The sequence below is a fragment of the Odocoileus virginianus genome, chromosome 7 (genome assembly GCF_023699985.2).
Source record: "Odocoileus virginianus isolate 20LAN1187 ecotype Illinois chromosome 7, Ovbor_1.2, whole genome shotgun sequence".
Classification (NCBI taxonomy): domain Eukaryota; kingdom Metazoa; phylum Chordata; class Mammalia; order Artiodactyla; family Cervidae; genus Odocoileus; species Odocoileus virginianus.
Window position 1 is genome coordinate 62,204,981 of NC_069680.1, and position 22,289 is coordinate 62,227,269.

The window sequence follows — 22,289 nt, forward strand, 5'->3', positions numbered from 1 at the left end:
AAATGGATCAATTTAAATAAAACACAAATATGAAAAGGCTAATAACTGATTCCCTCATGGGTGTAAAATTATAAAATCTTTCTCAAGATACAGTCAAAACACATTTAGATCTTATCTTTATTGTAAGTCACAATTTGCTACTTTAGTCTCTGTTCTCCCCTTGGCCTTATGAACCTTCAGAACAAATCTCAACCATTGTTCTCAAGGGATAAACTTTCCTTTTGCAAATGAAAAAATTTAATCTCATATAGTCACAAGGAGACTTGAGAGAGCTAAATATAAACACCACTCATTTCTTGCTAATGTGAATTAAAATTGTTTTGTGGTTGTTGATACAAAGATGTAAATGCTTCAACTTTCTGTAACAGGGTCTACTGAAATGACATAATATTTTCAAGAACATCTGGCTCAAAATGAACTTAACATCATAAATATTTGATATACTTAAATGCATTATTTTATTGTTTTGACAGAAGCTATATTATTATAAAATCAATGAATTAACCATAAGAAAGGCTATGCTAGAGAAAGTAGTTACTGGTAAACAACACAGTGAGACACTTTTGGCCTCACAGCATGCTAATGAGTATTTCTGAAGTTCTCAGCACTTTTTATAGGGTAAAACAACACTGAATAAGATCAACCATTTTCTGCTTTGTTTAACCCCTCATAAGGACAATTAGGCAACAGCAGATAATCCTGAGACATAAAAATTACATATGATTGTGCCCAATTGCTAAGTCATGTCCGACTCTTTTGCTCACCATGTACATAGGATTTTCCAGGCAAGAATACTGGAGTGGGTTACCATTTCCTTCTCCAGGGGATTTTCCTGATCCAGGGATTGAACCCATGTCACCTGCACTGGCAGGCAGATTCTTTACCACTGAGCCACTTGAGAAACATCAGTCAGTTCAGTTCAGTCATCAGTCATGTGTGACTCTTTGTGACCCTGTGGAATACAGCACACCAGGCTAGTCTGTCCGTCACCAACACCCAGAGCTTGCTCAAACTCGTGTCCATCCAGTCAGTGATGCTATCCAACCATCTCATCCTCTGTCGTCCCCTTCTCCTCCCGCCTTCAATCTTTCCCAGTATCTGGGTCATTCCCAATGAGTCAGTTCTTCATATCAGGTGGTCAAAGCACTGGAGTTTCAGTTTCAGCATCAGTGCTTCCAATGAATATTCAGGACTGATTTCCTTTAGAATTGACTGGTTGGATCTCCGAGCCGTCCAAGGGACTCTCAAGACTCTTCTCCAACACCACAGTTCAAAAGCATCAATTTTTTGGCACTCAGCTTTCTTAAAGGTCCAACTTTCACATCCATACATGACTACTGGAAAAACCATAGCTTTGACTAGATGGACCTGTGTTGGCAAAGTAATGTCTCTGCTTTTTAATATACTGCCTATGTTGGTCATAGCTTTTCTTCCAAGGAGCAAGTGTCTTTTAATTTCATGACTACAGTCACCATCTGCTGTGATTTTGGAGCTTAAGAAAATAAAGTCTGTCATTATTTCCATTGTTTTACCATCTATTTGCCATGAAGTGATGGGATCAGATACAATGAACTTAATTTTTTGAACGTTGAGTTTTAAGCCAACTTTTTCACTCTCTTCTTTCACTTGCATCAAGAGGCTCTTTAGTTCCTCTTCACTTTCTGCCATAAGGGTGGTGTCATCTGCATATCTGACGTTATTGATATTTCTCCTGGCAATCTTGATTCCACCTTGTGTTTCATCCAGTCCAGCATTGCGCATGATGTACTCTGCATATTAAGTTAAAATAAGCAGGGTGACGATATACAGCCTTGATGTACTCCTTTCCCAATGTGAAACCAGTCCATTTTTCCATGTCCAGTTCTAACTGTTACTTCTTGACCTGTATACAGATTTCTCAGAAGGCAAGCAAGGTGGTCTGGTATTCCCATCTCTTGAAGAATTTTCCACAGTTTGTTGTGATCTACACAAAGGCTTTGGCATAATCAATAAAGCAGAAGTAGATATTTTTCTGGAACTCTCTTGCTTTTTCTATGATCCAACAGATGATGGGAATTTGATCTCTGGTTCCTCTGCCTTTTCTAAGTCCAGGTTGAACACCTGGAAGTTCACGGTTCATGTACTGTTGAAACCTGGCTTGAAGAACTTGAGCATTACTTTGCTGGCATGTGAGATAAGTGTAATTGTGTGGTAGTTTGAACATTCTTTGGCATTGCCCTTCTTTGGGACTGGAATGAAAACTAATCTTTTCCAGTCCTGTGGCCACTGCTGAGTTTTCCAAATTTGCTGGCATACTGAGGACAGCACTTTCACAGCATCATCTTTTAGGATTTGAAATAGCTCAATTAGAATTCCATCACCTGCACTAACTTTGTTCACAGTGATGCTTCCTAAGGCCCACTTGAGTTCGCATTCCAGGATGTCTGGCTCTAGGTAAGTGATCACACCATCGTGGTTATCTGGGTCATGAAGATCTTTTTTGTATAGTTCTTCTGTGTATTCTTGCCACCTCTTCTTAATATCTTCAGCTTCTGTTAGGTCCATACCGTTTCTGTCCTTTATTGTGCCCATCTTTGCATGAAGTATTCCCTTGGTATCTCGAACTTTCTTGAAGAGATCTCTAGTCTTTCCCATTCTGTTGTTTTCCTCTATTTCTTTGCACTGATCACTGAGGAAGGCTTTCTTATCTCGCCTTGCTATTCTTTGGAACTCTGCATTCAAATGAGTATATCTTTCCTTTTCTCCTTTGCCTTTAGTTTCTCTTCTTTTCATAGCTATTTGTAAGGCCTTCTCAGACAATCATTTTGCCTTTTTGCATTTCTTTTTCTCGGGAATGGTTTTGATCACTGCCTCCTGTAGAATGTCATGAACCTCTGCCCATAGTTCTTCAGGTACTCTGTCTTTCAGATCCAATCCCTTGAATCTGTTGTCACTTCCACTGTATAATCAATCATAAGAGATTTGATTTAGGTCATACCTGAATGGTCTGGTGGTTTTCCCTACTTTCTTCAATTTACGTCTGAATTTGGCAATAAGGAGTTCATGATCTGAGCCACAGTCAGCTCCTGATCTTGTTTTTGCTGATTGAGAAGCATAGAAAATAGTTAAACCAATTTTTCTCTATAACTTCCCCAACCATAATATGGCAATAAAAAAGATTTGTTAATAGATTTCAGTATGTTGCTGTGCCCATATTTTCCAACAGATCACTCAACCTGAAAAACTTATTTTGAAATCTAACTTCTATAACATTTTCATTAGCCAGAATAGCACTGATCAATACTACTACCTCCAAGTCACATACACTTTGTGATCAGTTCTTGACTTCAATATAGCAAGAGAAATAAAATATTATAAGCTTTCACTTGAATGATGCTCTAATTTCCCAAAAGATTTGTGTATATTTGTGAGAAAGATGCACCACAATGAAGATAACTGTCAGTAAGTCAAATTCTCCTATCATGAAAACCCACTTAATTAAATTTCTCCACTAATTCCTTCAAGTCTAAAGAAGGAATCAAAAGCAGAACAAATTGACTTATGCCTGATTTTCATTATGTCTCTTCTTAGGTACTGAACACATTGTACCAGTTGTTGCTTTTGATTTTTCTGGTGGCTTTTCAAAGGTTAATAGTGCATAGTAAGATGGCTTACAAATAATCCACTTTTTGATCATTTTATTATTGCCTCCACAAGCTATCTAAAACTTGGGTCTAGATAGCCCACAGGGTCAATAACTTTATTTAGAAAATACATGAAGACAAAGAACATATATAAATATTTCAACCTGTCAATGGTGAAGATCCAGATTCTAAGTTATGTTATGATAACCTAGTGAATCTTAGTATTAGCTATGAATGATCCAAATCAATAAATAATATATAGCATTCTAGATAAATCTAGAAGACTTTTCTCTATATCCAGTTATAAGTCTCTGACTTCAATTACAAGATTTAAGACCATCAGCTAATGTTGTAGTTGGTGAGTCCAGAGATAAGCCATTAATAAACCATGCTTGGGCATTCTCATTCAGTTTGTGTTAACCTCATTTAAGGATCAAAGCCTCTTTGGAAATTATTTAATAACAATAATTATTAACAGTCTTTATCATGCCTGGAATGAATCTAAGTTTATTTTATCAGTGAGCAGTTCTTTAGTAAATACTTGGTATTCTACTTGGTACAGATTCCATGGCTCATGTGTGACAGCTGTTCAAGTCAATCCATCAAACCTCATCAGACAGGTAAAGTATGAAACAATAAAAATCTGTGAATTAGGGTAAAAGGGGGATATAAATATGTTAATTCTGAATTGTAAGAAACCTTATAATTATATTTCTCATAACTTACTTCACTTAGAAGTAGGTTAGCTTAAAAACATATTTTCCTCACTCCACTGGTACTAGATGCAGACTGAGGACATCAACAGCTAAAAGAACTGTTCTCAACTCAGGATATAAACAGCAAAGTCTTCTGTTTTATAAACTTCGTTTAGAAGAAAACTGAAAAAAAACAACAATCCTTGCTTTGTTACTTTGCCACAATGCTTATACATAGTAGATAAGTTTGTGATTAATATCACTACAAATCTGTAACAAATAATCATTACAAACCTATGCTCACTGTCAGGCAGTTACATTCTAGGTAGGAAGATAATAAAGAAGATATATCAATTATCCACTTCTGAGTATTTATCTGGAGAACACAAAAATACTAATTTTAAAAGATAAAGGCATCCCCATGTTCAATGCAGCATTATTTACAATGGCCATGCCACGGAATCAAACTAAGTGTCCACCGATGGATGAATGGATAAAGAAGATGTGGTACACACACACACATATATATAAAATGGAACATAACTCGGTCATAACAGAAGGTAAAATCTTGCCACTTGTGATAACCTTGGACCTTGAGGCTATTATGCTAAGTGAAGTAATTCAGATGGAGAAAGACAAATACCAAATGATTTCATTCACATGTGGAATCTAAAAAAAAAAAACAAATAAACAAAATAAAGCAAAACCAAACTCAGAGAGAACATACTAGAGGTTACCAGAGGGGAAGGGGGTTGAAGGGTAGGAGAAATGGGTAAAGGGGGTTAATTATATATGGTGACGGATGGTAACTAGATTTGTAATAGTGATCACTTTGTAGTGTATATAAGATGGTGAATTATAATGCTGAACACCTGAAATTCATATAATTTTTTAGGAAAGAAAAGAAATAAATTATATAGAATGTGAAATTAAAAGACACTTGCTCCTTAGAAGAAAAGCTATGACCAACCTAAACAGTATATTAAAAAGCAGAGACATTACTTTGCCAACAAAGGTCCAGCAGTCAAAGCTGTTTTTCCAGTAGTTACGTATGGATGTGAGAGTCTGACTATAAAGAAAGCTGAGCATCCAAGAACTGATGCTTCTGAACTGTGGTGTTGGAGAAGACTCTTGAGAGTGCCTTGCTGCAAGGAGACTCCCTTGGACTGCAAGGAGATCCAACCAGTCAGTCCTAAAGAAAATAAGTCCTGAATATTCTTTGGAAGGACTGATGCTGAAACTCCAATACACTGGCACCTGATAAGAACTGACTCACCGGAAAAGACCCTGATGCTGGGAAAGACTGAAGGCAGGAGGAGAAGGGGACAACAGAGGATGAGATGGTTGGATGGCATCACTGACTTCAATGGACATGAGGTTGAGTAAGCTCTGGGAGTTGGTGATGGAGAGGGAAGCCTGGTGTGCTGCAGTCCATGGGGTCACAAAAAGTTGGACACGACTGAGTGACTGAACTGAACTGAAATGATAAAGAATGTGAAATCATGACAAATGAAGGAGAAAAAAAGAGAGCAAAAGAGGGATTTTGGAGATGTGTATGTGTAAGTGTGTGTGTATGACAGGATAGAAGGTATTTAAAATTTTAGGCTGGCCAGGGAAGGCACCCATTATCCAAAGTACATACAGAGAAGAGCGAGAAATTTATGTCACTGCTTATTATAAGCACAAGATATTGCTGCCAAATTGGTTGTTATTCTGGGTGTGAGTAAAAAAAAAATTGTTTAGCTAAAAAAATGAAACTTCTAAAATAGATGGCAAATTCTTGAACACCATTGAGTCTATTAATTTGGGGGGAAAAAAAAACCCAGAAATTAGAAAAACAACAGTCTTGTATCATACAGGTTATGCTGTTCACATTGCTCTAGCTGGTTTTCCACAGAAATCTGAAGAACGGTCCACATTGTTCATCAGAGTAACAGATGAATAAATATGCTAATGTACTCTCTAAGGCCCAAGCCACTCCCTAGCAAAGCTTCTGGTGTTTAAAGGATTGCATTTCTTCTTGCCGGATGACCTGGCAAGAAGTGTATTTAGATGTAATGATTCCTTCTTATTCAAAAAGGTCGATTCACTGAATGCCTCACTTATCGTCCTAGCAGCAATTAGAATGTGGGAAATAACTGATCTCAATGTCATTTCTGGGCATATTTCCCGCCATGATTTGTTAAATAAAGTAAACAATGCAGTGTACAACATACAGATTGTAAGAATGCGTGAACTGCCCATTATCTTCAGGAGAGTTTATGACCAGCCTTTCCACAGCTCAGTTTTAGAGAAAGAAGAGGCACTATAGTAAGCTATGGCTTATCACTGCTGGAAATGTGACCACAGCAGTAAAGCCAAGTGACAGAAGCCCATATGCTGGGGTGGCCTGGGTTCAAGCCCTAAATCATCTACTTACTGTGGGACTTGAGGCAAGTTTTTAATTGCTTTGTATGCCTCAATTTCCTCATCTGTAAAATGAAGATAGTAAACTACAAACATTACAGGGTTGATATAAAGAAAATGTAGGTGCAACTGAAGTCCTCAAAGAAAAGTATTTGATGAAATAAGAGCTGAAATGTTTCCAAATTTGATGAAAACTATAAACCCACAGACCCCAAAACTCAAAGAATCCCAAGATAAGAAACAGAAGAATGCTATATTGAGGTACATAATAAAACCATAACCAAACAGCCCTGCTAAAAACTACATTAGTGTTTCTCAACCAGGGATTACTCCTCCCCATTCCTACTCCTCTGGGGACATTTGACAAAGACATTTTTGTTTGCCACAACTGGGTGGGGGAGAGTGTGCATGACTGGCATCTAATGCGTAGAGGCCAGGAACGCTGCGAAACATCCTATAATAGAAAGGACAGCCCTCACAAAACTCAGTTACCCTGCCTAAACACCAAGAGTGCTAAGGCTCAAGCTAATACTGGGCTTCCCTGGTGGCTCAGATGGTAAAAAACCTGCCCGCAATGAGGGAGAGAAATACTAAAAACATATGATAATCAAAATGGCTAAAACTAGCAAAAAGAGAGAATCTTAAAAACCATATCCTTATCATATTTTCTCATCCTGACAAATACAGAAAGTATATGAGATTGTAATATTAGGCATTTTTCGTAACTCACTCATCAAGGTTAAGCCAGGAACTGAGTACCAAGAAGTAAAGGTGCCCAGACCTGTAGAGCTACTTGGAGGGGTTCCCAGTACTCATAAGTCAGTGTGACTTTTTTAAAAAAAATCAGAATTTAGGGAGCTACACAATGTGCAGTTTCTATCTTCAGCAGAAACTGAAGATTCTGCTCTGTGGTCTTCCTGACACTTAATCATAGGTAAGAAGTGGTGGGGCCAGGATTTGAACTGAAGTCTGTTTTGAAAATGCATCAAAATAATTTTAATAATACAAAATATAAGACCATAAATGTGCTTTCAGTTTATTATTTGGGGTCTTCATAACAAGTTAATACGTATCTATGCTGCTAGAGCACTGGCCCACTACAAATTTATTCAATTACTTTGGTACTCAGGGACAGCTGTGGTAAAGCATATCAGTCTATATTTCTTCATTTTTTTCTGTTAATTGGAGGAGAGAAAAGTAACAGTGGTCACAGCTATGGCAGGAACTGTGTATATCATTTACTGAGAATTGTTTATAGTTTTAAAAACATTTTTATGGAGTACAGCTGATATATAATGTTGTGTTAGTTTCTGCTATCCAGCAAAGTAGATCAGTTGTACATATATTCACTCTTTTCTAGATATTTTCCCCATATAGGTCATTATGGAGTATTGAGAAGAGTTCCCTGTGCTATACAGTAGGTCCTTATTAATTATCTATTTTATATACAATTGGAGGAGGAAATAGCAAACCACCCCAGTATCCTTGCCTGGAGAATTCCATGGATACAGGAGCCTGGGGGGCTATAGTCCATGGGGTCGCAAAGAGTCAGACACAACGGAGCAACTAACACACTTATATACAGTAGTATATACGTCAATCCCAATCTCCCAAATTCTCCTTCCTCATCCCTTCCCTGCTGGAAACCATAAGTTTGGAAAACTGCTACAGTTTTATCTTTATAGATGCCTACTCTGGAGAACGGTAGGAAGAGGTGCTTATTTTTATTTGGTTCTGTCCTCCATGGAGAAAAAATTGAGAATCACTTCTTTCAAGTATCAGATCTCTTTGGATCAAGTTAGGTAGATTTCAATGGAATGCACACAGAGAGCTAGAGACATACACCTTTTTTTCTGAATGGTTAAAAAAAAGTCACACTAAAAGAAAATAATGATAAGAACACTCACAGTAGCATACTAATCAACAAAACTGTTTAGCCTAGAATAATCAGAAATTCATCAGTGCTCTAAAGGAGTAAATGATGAGTTGTGTGTCTTAAGAAGTAATCTAGGGTGAAATGGATAACCAGCTCAGGTTGGGTACATGAGACAAGTGCTCGGGCCTGGTGCACTGGGAAGACCCAGAGGGATTGGGTGGAGAGGGAGGTGGGAGGGGGGACTGGGATGGGGAATACATGTAAATCCATGGCTAATTCATATCAATGTATAACAAAAACTACTGTAATGATGTAAAGTAATTAGCCTCCAACTAATAAAAATTAAAAAAAAAAAAAAAAAAAAAAAGAAGTAATCTTCCAAGGTTCAAAAATGAATATTCAACACAATTAGAACAACCAAGCCAATCATCTTTAGTAGAGGAAATACTAGATTAATATGTGTTTTACTGAGGAAGTATAAACATTAATGAGGGCTAAAGGAGTAGGCAATGTATAAATTATCTTGAGCTTCAAACAGTTAAAAGCAGATGTAACTTCACAGTTGCTTTTTTGTTTTCTTCTAACTTTACCTGGATACTTTATTTTCCTTCCTCTTTTTCAGGTGGTTCTATATACAAGTTATAGAGTATCCCAAACAAATGAAATTTGATGTAACTTATCATTCATTAACTTTGCAAACATGTTTTGTTTCCTCCTCCAATCAACTTAATTCTTTTTTATGGTCCTGTATGCTACCTGTAAGTGAATACAAAGTTCATACTTACTCGAAAGAACAGTCGTAAGGAAAATGTAGTCTGAAAAGGATATGAGTCCACATTCTCCAAGGGTGTAAAATATACTGCCTTCATCAGCAAATTTTTCTCGTTCCTGGGCAATTTTCTATTGAATGTATGGGTCCAACCAAAAGATAAAAAGAAGATATAACAGAATGAGAATATAAATAGTTAGAGATGAATGACCATTTATCTGACAGTTTTATGCTATTTATTTTAAGCATTTCTCTGATGGCCATTCCAATTTAATGGATCCTTTACAGTTTTTAAGATGATTAAAATTATAAGCAAAAGATGATTTTTTTATTTGCTCCAACACTGGCTTAATGTGAGCAATAAAAGTTTTTCAGTTTTATGAACTCCTGCCATTTAACATATAACAGGCCCACTTCAGGTCTGAATTTGTTTCTGAGTCTGAAATACAATCAACCTTTTTCTACAGAGGTATATAAGGTATAGAGAGAAAAAAACAAATCAGTTATAAATACCCAATAAAAACAACTAGTGATCAGAACTAGTGATTAGAAATGAAGAAGTTAGCAACTATTGTCAACACCCACCCAAATGCTCAGAAAATTAATTTCTGAAATATTAATTTTAACTTTTACCTTATGAACCCCAAGAATCTTAGTTTTTGAAATGTAGAACAGTTTACAGAGTAAACAGCATCTCTGAAATATAATGTCAAATCAGACATACACATCAAGCTTTAGGCATGATAATTATATTTACTGTTACTTTGGTGGAGGCTCCTAAATTTTAGCTATTTGAAGAAATGATGCTATAACTTAGTTTTAACTCTAAGTATGTATTTATTTTCTTTAATCTATAAGCTCACAAAGAGAGTTAATTCTCAGGTTCAGAAATGGTCTATCTGGGAAGCAGTCTATTCCTGGGTGTTTAAAGGAAACCTACCTTTTTTTTTTTTTTTTTTTTTCTGATTCCCTACCAGAACAGAAACTTAAGAGGTGACATTGATGATACTTTCAAAAACTGAAAAGGATCCATGAAAGAGTTAGACTTGAAACTCATTTTTGTAAGTTTGACTCATTTTGGACCAACCAAAGAAATTTCAGGAATTATTCTAGGTACCAAAGAGAGAGAGGAGGTTTTAAAAACCCAAACCAACAAAGCGCAGTCAAAGTAATAATATCATGCAAGCACAAAATAAGCAGCAGCACTGCAAGCATAACCTTGGGAGGAGTATCATGAAAACTAAACCAACAAGCACCACCACACCATCATCCAGGTACACAGCCATCCAATAGGTTACCTCTGTCTAGTGAAGATCCCATCATACACACAAAGGAAAGAAAACTGGTTAACCAATTGAAGACATGAGCACCAAATGAATCATCATGATCTTCTTAATAAACCCACTCAAAATAGCCTTTACTGGATATTTGCTTATAATATGAAACAGCAATGATGGACAGGCAAAAATCCACAGTTGAATGCCAACAAAGTAGTAAGAGGTTTTGATGGCAGTTTCTACTTAGGAAAGGGCTTCTCTGACTCATTTGTGATGGGCAGAAAGCCTGGTATGGCCTAACAGCATTTAGAGACTACTTGCTGGAGCCAAAACCAAAAATGAGCCCACAGTCTAATATGTTCAATTAAGGTTAGACCTCATATCACACTTGATCTTCTACCAACAGATTAACCACAAATTTTAGACAAAAAAAGGTTAATGGATGAAAACAGAAGCAAAGTTGTTCACTGGGAAGTTAATATTTTAATTTCTCAAAAGAAAACTGTACATTTTTTAACATTACCCAAGATACTGCAAAGGAAAAGCATGTGAACAAGAAAAAAATACACAAAACGAGAACAGGCTGTCGAAGGCATACAATCTTACTTGCTAGAATAAATTTGAATAGAAGCTGAGTAACCCATATTAATTATGTAATAATCTTATAGAGAGACTGCTATAATAAAAGAAAATAAATAGTATACTGGGATCCAGAAGTTGAGAAACAGACAAAAATCTAAGGACAAACTGAAAGGAGGAAACCAGGCCAAAAAAGCATATCCAACACCATTATTTTTTTTTCCAACATTATTTTTCTAAGAATCATCTGGACCATGCTGCTGCTCAGAAGATAAAAAGACAAATCTTAAGTTTGTAACATTTAATTTTGATATAATTTCAAACTCAGAAAAGTGGAAAGAACTGTATAAGGAACTCCCATATGCTTTTCACTCAGATTAGCCAACAATTTACATATCTCCTTATTTGCTTTATCATTTTACATACCTTCTTTTACATTATATCAAAACTTGGAGACATGCCCCTTTAGACTTTAATACTTCATTAAATATTTCCTATGAACAAAGACATTCTCTCACATACTACAGTAAAAATTTCATAAAACCAGGATGCTTAACACTGATACATACTATTACTTGTAATCCACAGTCTATTATCAAATTTAGCGAACTATCTCAATAATTTACTTTTTAGCTATTAATATTTTCCCTCTATGGACCTAACAGAAGCAGAAGATATTAAGAAGAGGTAGAAAGAATATACAGAACTATACAAAAAAGATCTTCACGACCCAGATAATCACAATGGTGTGATCACTCACCTACAGCCAGACATCCTGGAATGGGAAGTCAAGTGGACCTTAGGAAGCATCATTACGAACAAAGTTAGTGGAGGTGACGGAATTCCAGTTGAGCCATTTCAAATCCTGACAGATGATGCTGTGAAAGTGCTGTCCTCAGTATGCCAGCAAATTTGGAAAACTCAGCAGTGGCCACAGGACTGGAAAAGGTCAGTTTTCATTCCAATCCCAAAGAAAGGCAATGTCAAAGAATGCTCAAACTACCGCACAATTGCACTCATCTAACACACTAGTAAAGTAATGCTCAAAATTCTCCAAGCCAGACTTCAACAACACCTGAATCGTGAACTTCCAGATGGTCAAGCTGGTTTTAGAAAAGGCAGAGGAACTAGAGATCAAATTGCCAACATCTGCTGGATCATCGAAAAAGCAAGAGAGCTCTAGAAAAACATCTATTTCTGCTTTACTGACTATGCCAAAGCCTTTGACTGCGTGGATCACCACAAACTGTGGAAAATTCTTCAAGAGATGGGAATACCAGACCACCTGACCTCCCTTTTGAGAAATCTGTATGCAGATCAGGAAGCAACAGTTAGAACTGGACATGGAACAACAGACTGGTTCCAAATAGGAAAAGGGAGTATATCAAGGCTGTACATGTCACCCTGCTTATTTAACTTCTATGCAGAGTACATGATGAGAAGCACTGGGCTGGATGAAGCACAAGCTGGAATCAAGACTGCTGGGAGAAATATCAATAGCCTCAGATATGCAGATGACACCACCCTTATGGCAGAAAGTGAAGAAGAGCTAAAGAGCCTCTTGATGAAAGTGAAAGAGGAGAGTGAAAAAGTTGGCTTAAAGCTCAACATTCAGAAAACTAAGATCACGGCATCCAGTTCCATCACTTCATGGCAAATAGATGGGGAAAGAGTGAAAACACTGGCTGACTTTATTTTGGGGGGCTCCAAAATCACTGTAGATGGTGGCTGCAGCCATGAAATTAAAAGATACTTACTCCTTGGAAGAAAAGTTATGACCAACCCAGACAGCATGTTAAAAAGCAGAGACATTACTTTGCCAACAAAGGTCTGTCTACTCAAAGCTGCGGTTTTTCCAGTGGTCATGTATGGATGTGAGAGTTAGACTATAAAGAAAGCTGAGTGCTGAAGAATTGATGCTTTTGAACTGTGGTTTTGGAGAAGACACTTGAAGAGTCCCCTGAACTTCAAGGAGATCCAACCAGTCATCCAGAAGGAAATCAGTCCTGAATATTCATTGGAAGGACTGACGTTGAAGCTGAAACTTCAATACTTTGGCCACCTGATGTGAAGAACAGACTCATTTGAAAAGACACTGATGCTGGGAAAGACTGAAGGTGGGAGAAGGGGATGACAGAGGATGAGATGGTTGGATGGCATCACCGACTCAATGGACATGAGTTTGAGTAAACTCCAGGAGTTGGTAATGGACAGGCAGGCCTGGCGTGCTACAGTCCATGGGGTTGCAGAGTCAGACACGACTGAACTGAATTGAACTTTCCCTCTAGTCCAGGATGTAGTCCACAGACATAAATGGCCTTTATTTGTCATGTCTTTTTAATCTCCATTAATCCAAAACAGCTTTCTTTGCCCATCTTCATTTTTTCCTTTGGAGGTTTATTATGAGTTTCCATTGTGGTAAAATTCACATGACATAAAATTCACCATTCTAACCATTTAACCACGAAATGTGTGGGCCTTCTGAATTTGGTTTCTTTCTCAGATCATGGTTTGTGGGTCCATCTGTGCTGTAGCAGCAATCAGTATTTCATTCCTTTTTATTGCCAAATAATATTCCATTATATATATACCATAAATTGTTTATCCATTCATGAATTAAAGGATATTTGAGTTGTTTCCACCTTTTGGCTGTTGTGAATAGTGCGACTATGTACATTCATGTACAAGTATTTGTTTGATTATCTGCTTTCAATTCTTTTGGGTATATATCTGGGAATGGAACTGCTGAGTCATATCACACATCTATATTTAAGTTTTGCAGAATGGCCAAACTGTTTTCCACAGTAGCTATATACCATTTTGCATTACTCCCAGCAATGTAAAATGGCTCCAATTTCCCCACATCCTGAGGTTTTTTATTTTTTAAATTATATCCATGTTAGTGAGTGCAAACTTGTATCTTATTGTGGTTTGATTTACATTTCCCAAGTGTCTAATGATGTTGCGCATCTTTTCACGTGTCTGTTGGCCATTTGTATTATCTTCTTTGGAGAAATATCTATTCAAATCCTTTGCCCGTTTTTTTGAATTGGGTTGTTTGTTTTCTGTTTTTCATTTTTTTTTTTATTTTTATTTTTTTATTTTTATTTTTTTATTTTTATTTTTTTTATTTGTTGGAGGCTTGTTTTCTGTTCTTCAGTTGTAAGTTTCTCTATATATTCTATATACTAAACACGTATCTGATATAGGGTTTGCAAATAAATTCTTTCATGCTGTTCCTTGCCTTTCACTCTCCTGATTATGTTCTTTGGTGCATAGAAATTTTAAATATTGATGAAGCTCAACTTGTCTATTTTTTCTCTTATTGCTTGTGCTTTTAATGTCATATCTAAGAGTCCATCACAAAATCCAAGATCATGAAAATTTACCCGTTTCTCTAATGGTTTTGTAGTTTTAGCTTTTATATTTAGGTCACTGATCTATTTTGAGTTAACTTTGTATTAATGAGAGGTAGGGACCAAATTCATTCTTTCGCATGTGATATCCAGTTGAGCCCATACCATTTATTGAAATGATTATTGTTTCACCATCGGGTACTCTTGTTGAAGACAAACTGACCACATATATGTGAGTTTATTTCTGTACTCCCCCTTTCACTCCACTGATCTATGTGTCTATTTTTATACCAGTACCATGCTGTTTATTTTTTTTCATAATTTTTTAAACCCATGGTAAGATGTACTGATCATAAAATTTACCATGTTAACCATTTTAAAATGTACAATTTGGTGGTATTAAGTACAATAAAAACATTATATAACCACCACCACTACCTGGTTCCAGAATGTTCTTATCACCCCATTTGGAAACCCCTTATCCATTTAGTCACATTCCACTGCTCCTCCCTCTAGCCCCTGGAAACCACTAATGTACTTTCTGTCTTTATGGATTCATTTTTTCTGAATATTTCATGTAAATGGAAACCATAACCTAGTTATTTTCTCAGTGGCCACTCTGTAGATTACAATTAACATCTTAAATTTACAGCAATCTAGTTTGAATAAATACCAACTTAACTTGAACAGTATTTTTTAAAAATTCTGCTCTTGTAGAGTTCCATTTTCCTTTATAGTATTTTCACAAATTACATTTTTATACACTGTGCCCATTAACATAGATTTTTTAATTACTGTCTTATGCATTTGTCTTTTAAATCACAGAGGGATAAACAGAACTTATAAACTACAAATAAAATACTGCCTTTTTAATTTACCTATGTTGTTATCTTTGCTAGTGTTGTTTCTTAATATAGCTTCAAGTTATCATCTAGTGTCATTTCAGCCTTAAAGTACTCATTTTAGCATTTGGGGGTAGAGTAGTGCTACTAGCAACAAACTCCCTCAGCTTTTGTTTATCTGGGAATGGTTTAATATCTATCTCCTTCATTTTTGAAGAATAATTTTGTAGATATAGAATTCTTGGTTGACAGTGTTTTCTTTCAGCACTCTAAGTATGTTAGCCCTCTGGCCTTCATTGTATCTGAAGAGAAACTGGTTGTTAATCTTATTTTGTATAGTTTGTATGTTTTAAGTTGCTTCTTTTTTGCTGTTTTCAAGATTCACCAACTTCAGCTTTTGACAGTAATTATGTGTCTCAGTGTGGGTCTCTGATTTTTCCCTACTGGGAGTTATTAAGTTTCCTGGATGTGTAGATTCATACATTTCACTAAATTTGGAATGTTTTCAGCCATTATATCTTCAAATATTCTTTCTGCCTCTTTCCTTCTCCCCTTGCCCTTTGAGATTCCTATTATACATATGTTGGTATACTTGTAGTGTCACATAGTCTCTTAAGCTCTGTTCATTTCTCTCTTTTTTTTTTTTTTCCTGTTTTTTCAGACTGGATAGTATTAAATGACCTACCTGCACATTCACTGAAGATTTTTCCTGTGTATTCAAATCTGCTGTTGAACCCCTTCACTAAAATTTTCCTTTCAGCCACAGGAGATGTTTAGTTCCAGAATTTCTATTTGACTTTTTTTTTTTTTTTTTTTTTTACAATTTGTATCTCTTTATTGTTATTAGTTAATACCTCATTCTCCTTGTTTCCCTTAAGTTCACTGGTATACTTTTCTTTAGCTCTTTGAGGACACTTAGGACAGTTGATTTAAAGTCTGTTTATAGTAAGTTCAATATCTGTGCCTTCTCAAGGATAGTTCCTATTCCTTTCTTTTCCTGAGTCATACTTCATTTTCAAGCATAATTTCTTGCTGAAAATTGAACATTTTGTATATTATAATGTGGTAATTCTGGAAATAGGGTTCTCCCACATCCTCAGGGTTTGTTGTTGGTGCTTGCGTGGGTTGTAGTCATTTCTCTAATGATTTTTCTAAATTCTTTTGTAAACACTTCGTCAAGCATAGTCACTCAAATCTCTGTTTCATTACCAGCTGATGATCTGACAGAGATTTCTTTAAGTTCCTGGATCCAAAAGGTGGGAAAGACAAACTCTAGATGTTTGCAGATTGGCTCTGTGGTGGGCATTCTTTCAATGCTTAGCCATTGTTATACCATTCTACCTTTGCCTTCTTGTTTTCATGGAAGCTAAACATTAGCCAGAGAGGAAAGTTCAGGGTCTGTTGAGGTTTTCCTCAGTAGTCATTCAGCCCTAGCGTGTACATCCCCTTCCAGATTCATGACTATATTTGGTTTCTTTACAGTTTTTGACCTCGAACAATTTGAAAACTACAGGTGAATTACATTGTAAAATATTCCTCAATTTGAATTAGGCTGGAATTTCCTCATGATTATAATCATATCTATTTGTCTATTATAAACTATAAATTCATAATGGTATCTCTAATTCCATTCTAATACCACAGAGTACAATTTAGTCTTGCCCTTTATACATGTTATTCCCTTCTCCAAAGGGGAGAAAACTGATTCCCATTATCTGCAATACATTTTCTCATTTGCTCAGGCTTACAATACAAGAAAGATAGTTTCACAATTGTTAATTATTTCTGCAAAAAACAAATGTAGAGTCCAATATTTGTTACAGTTTTAAGCAAAATCCACTTATGGTGAAATGCACAAATCCAACATACAATTCAATGACTTCTATAATACATATTTGACTAACCCAGGTACATGCTATATTTGGGTTGTAGGACATTTCCACCACGCCTGGTATTTCCTTTATGCCCCTCCACAGTTAATTCTCACCATAGATTAGTTTTGCCTATTCTAGAACTGCCTACAAATGGTATCATCAACATATATGCTTCAGTGTGCAGCTTCTATGGTTCAGAATAATGCTGGGGAGATTCATCCACACTCTATTATCAGTAACTCATTTATTTTCATTGCAGAGTAGTATAATAACTCATCAACAAAACAAAAATAATCTATGTAATTTGTTTTGTGTATTAATTTTATTGGGCATCTAATATTAATGCACACAGTAATATCAGAATTTATTCATTCCTATATTGATTAAACACTTAGGCATGTTTCAGATTTTGGCTATTTTGACTTTCCTCCCAAGTTGTAACTCTTTTAGTTGCTATTTTACTTGCAAGTAAAGTTGAGTATGAGTTCTAGTTGCAACATATCTTTGTCAACATTTATGTTGCCACTTTCTTTAATTTAGCCATTTTAGTGGTTCTCTCATCAAGAGTTTATTGAGCATTTCTATGATGACTAATGTTTTATGCACTTTATGCACTCAGTTTATTGGCAATTAATGTATCTCTCTTTAGGAAGTATCTGTTCAAGTCTTCTGCCCATTTTTAATTGGGTTGTTTGTCTTTTTATTACGGATCATGGTATGTTCTGGGTATGAGACTCTTTTCAGGGTCTCCAAAATGACCCCAATGTTTCTTGCCTTCTGGTATCCATGTCCTTATGTAGATCTAGTCTATTCCCACATTGAATCAGGGCTGGTCTGTGTAACTAACAGAATACAGTTCAAGTGATAATGTATGACTTCTGATACTAATGCATAAAAGGCACCTTGCTCTCCTGGAAGGAAGCCAGCTGTCATCAGAACAGAACAGTCAAGAAGCAGGCTTATGGAGAGCCTACAGAGAGAGGATCTGAGGCCTCTCACTAACAGTACTATCTTATTAACCATTTGAGTGAGCTACATTAGAAATGAATCTTACAGCCTTGGTCAAGCTAGATGACTAAGGTCCTAGCCAACATCTTATTGCAACTTAATGGAAAACCCTGAGCCAAAATCATGTAGGCAAACTTTCCCCAATTTCTTATTCACAGAAAGCATGAGATATACTGTCTTAAGCCACTAAGGTTTGGATTTGTTACTGGGTAACAGATAACAAATACAATCAAATATGTACTAAAAGTACATTCTATTAGTTTGTGGCTTATAATTTCTATTTTATATCAATAATCAGAAGTTTTTAACCTTCATGAAATCTAATTTCTCAATTTTCCCCTTATGGTTATTGCATTTTGTATGCTACCTAATAAATTTCTGCCTATCTCCATTCCATAAAAATATTGTTTTTTTTTTTTTTTTAGAAGCCTTATAGTTTTAGATTTCATACTTAGGTCTATGATCCATTTCAAAAGAATTTTGTGTATAGTGAAGTAAGGTGGTAAGGTTTATTTTTTAAAATAAGGATATAAAATTGTTCTTAAGCCATTTGCTGAAAACACCTTCCTTTCTCCATTTAATTATTGTGGTACCTTTGTTAAAAGTCAATTTACATATAAATGTGCATCCACTCTTCTTTAATAGCTTCTGACTTGAGCAGCCTATTTTCTTTTGAAGGTCTTTTGATTACTAGCAAAGCATATGATTGTTTTCAAAAATATAAATAATGTAGATTGAGAGACTCTGCATGAGATGCATTTAGGGTTATAGTTTATGTCTAATCACCTCCACCATTCAGTTCAGTTCAGTAGCTCAGTTGTGTCTGACATTTTGCGACCCCATGAACCGCAGCACACCAGGCCTCCCTGTCCATCACTAACTCCCGGAGTCCACCCAAACCCATGTCCATTGAGTTGGTGATGCTATCCAACCATCTCGTCCTGTCTTCCCCTTCTCCACCTGCCCTCAATCTTTCCCAGCATCAGGGTCTTTTCAAATGAGTCAGCTCTTTGCATCAGGTGGCCAAAGTACTGGAGTTTCAGCTTCAACATCATACCTTCCAATGAACACCCAGGATAGGGCAATTATAAAATTTGCACAGATAATAAAGATGTCACTGAACAGACCTTAAATTGTATACCGATTGAGAATTACTATCAGAACATATCTCCATAGGGGCAATTTTACACTGACACTTTACAATGCTAGTTTAGTTAGTGTGATTTTCTCCTAGAGAAAAGCCCTCTAAACGAGAAAATATTTGTTTGCAGGGCTATATACAAGACTTCTGCTGTACTGAGTACAGCTATAGGGACCAGGAGAGGCCAAAAGAAGGTCAAATTGCTTTACGTAATAAAAAGTTGAAGAAGACATCTGGGAGAGGAAATATAAAAGCAAAAAGGACTCTTGAAAGGTGAGCCAAAAAGGATAAGGAGATGTGACCAGAGAGGAAAAGAAAGTATCAAAGTCAGGAAAACAAAGAAAAGAAAGCAGGTGAGCACATATGGGCACACGTGTGTTTGAGAAAGAACAGAGAATACATATTTTGTAGTAGCTCTTTAAAACCAAGAAACAAAGATGTTTAAAGAGGACTTTTAAATTAGCCATGCTTTGTGATGTGCCCTGTGCAACAGTCTTCTATCTCTTTAGTAAAGGTCTACACTGTTTTCCTATATTTCTAGAGTTGGGGTGGGGGCAGGAGAGAGGGAAAGAAGTTACATTATGTTTTCTGAGGCATCCACATACCAAAGAGTAGTTAGGTACATTTATGATTATACAACTATCTATTAACTCTTAAGAACTTATAAGTGGGTTTTCAAGAATCCAAAACTCAGACAATTCTTATAAAATTCATAACATATATTAATCACAAACACCAGAACTATTATAACACCATCATAACTGATCCATCAAATTAGTTAGGAGAAGAATCAAATAAATATGTCAAGATTTGGAAAGAAGTGGGAGTTACCAGAAAATCAATTTTTAGACTATTCTGTGTTGCATGAATGTTTCTTAGCTGATCTTTTCAAATCAAATGCCCAATTCTACCATAAAATGATACCCTCAAGTCAAACAACAAAGCCAGAGGAGAATCTGTGAAAATATATATATTTCAGTTTAATAATGAATAAATCTTTAAAAGCACCAAAGTATGGTGAAAATGGAAAATCAAGATTTAAAGGACAGTGGAAGGAAAGTTTTTGGTCATTTTTTCTTATTTCTAAAGTCTTCTCAATGTTTCATTTTGCAAATTGAGAATGTCAAGTAAACTGTTCCTTCACTTAATCTTTTGGATAAAGTTTTATCTTTGACTAAATTTTAACTCACTTTTGTTCTAAGCAAATACCATTTATACACTTAAGGAGGCACAGAGCAAGTAAAACATAGTCTTCCTTAGCAGACTGATGGTAATGCTCATTTTCTCTCACTGTCTCAGAGATTGTTATTTATATTTTTTGTTACTAATGAACATTTAGTATGAATACGCATTTTTCATTTTTACTAGGAAAACCTACCATAATGATTTATACTTAATTCAATATAAGTTATAAATTCAATATACATAAAGAACATAACAAGACAACTAAAAGGAAGATATCTATATAAAATTTAAAAAAATAGAATATATTCCAATTCTATTGTAAGACCTTACAATGAGATTAAGCAACATATTAACATATCATTCAGTAAAAAATTTATAGAAACTTATTTCATATTAAAGTTCCTGAGGTTAAGATTCTAGCAACTACTTCAGTGTATATGCTGACAATTAAACAGAATTGGGTATTTTTAAAAGAAGCAGTACTTGTAGATACCTTACAGAGCACTGTACTATTTTATACATATTAGAAGCTGCATATCAAACACTACTCCAGTCACCTGAATCTCTGAAAGCAGAATGTAGGTAAACTGATCACAACAGAATTTCTATTCAAGTTACTGACAAATGTTATTCCCCTTTTGAAGAACAAAACTATGCAAAATATTTCAAAGCAGTGGGCTCACTGACTTAAAATGAAATTTAACAGTTTCACTATTCATTTACATGACCCAGTCTTAGACCTTGTATGTTTTAAGATTTAAAACACAGCAGTAGATTCAATTTCACTAGAACATTCAAATTACTGACCTCAAGTACAAAGAAATTAATAACCTCATAGGAGTCCTGGTATTGATCTCAACTGCACCATATCTAAATCTTGAGTAAACTTAGAACAAATCAGCAATTACATGTGTACTATACTTCTCAGTTAGTCTAAAACCTCAAATTGTTTCACCAGGATGGCTTTATGCCAAAAGATTCACACTCTGGTTTCTGACCCATCACAAAAACTTATAAAGTATCTGTTTAAAATTGCAGGAGACCATCGGGAGACCTGGGACTGGGATTTCCAGACATGATTCAAACAAACTTGTTAATACTCACTGTGCTCAAACTCAGTGAGTATTATAATAGGTTTGAACAAAATAAGGCCAACAATTTTGCCTTCTAGGACTTAACTAGATAAAGCCAAAGAAAAAAAATAGTATCTAGGAGCTTAACCTCAATTATTTATTCTAGTTAAGATCTACTTTTCAAGTTCTATAAATAAACTTTTTTCTGTTGAATAGAAGTTGATGGGCTATGCCAGCAAAATAGATGCTAACACATCATCCAAAACTTCAAAACATCTCTGGTATGTAGAAAATCTGATAAAGAACACAGCTTTACTATTTTAATACTAACATTTCTCTGTGTTTCTGAAATACATTTCAAAGCCTGCCCAAGTCCATCAAGAAGTACTTGAGGTTGTATTTCAGAAACAATGATAATAATATGATTCTTCCAAAAGATGCAATTTTTGCATATCATTTCCAAATGATAATAGTATTTCTACCTAAGGGTGGGTTAAGGCCAGGAAAGAAGGATGTTAGAAAGAAAGAGAAAATTCAGCAATTTCCTCATGCAATTAATGCTCACTCTTTATTGTTTAGTTGGTG

General features: G+C 35.6%; 1 protein-coding gene across 1 annotated transcript in view; it reads right to left on the reverse strand.

The window, feature by feature from the left end:
- The window catches only part of MICU1 (mitochondrial calcium uptake 1), a 224,997-nt gene that overhangs the window by 128,616 nt on the left and 74,092 nt on the right, over nucleotides 1–22,289 (reverse strand). The window contains exon 6 of the mRNA XM_020896445.2: nucleotides 9,386–9,500. Coding sequence (XP_020752104.2) covers nucleotides 9,386–9,500 — 115 coding nt within the window. The remainder of the gene's footprint in view (nucleotides 1–9,385; nucleotides 9,501–22,289) is intronic.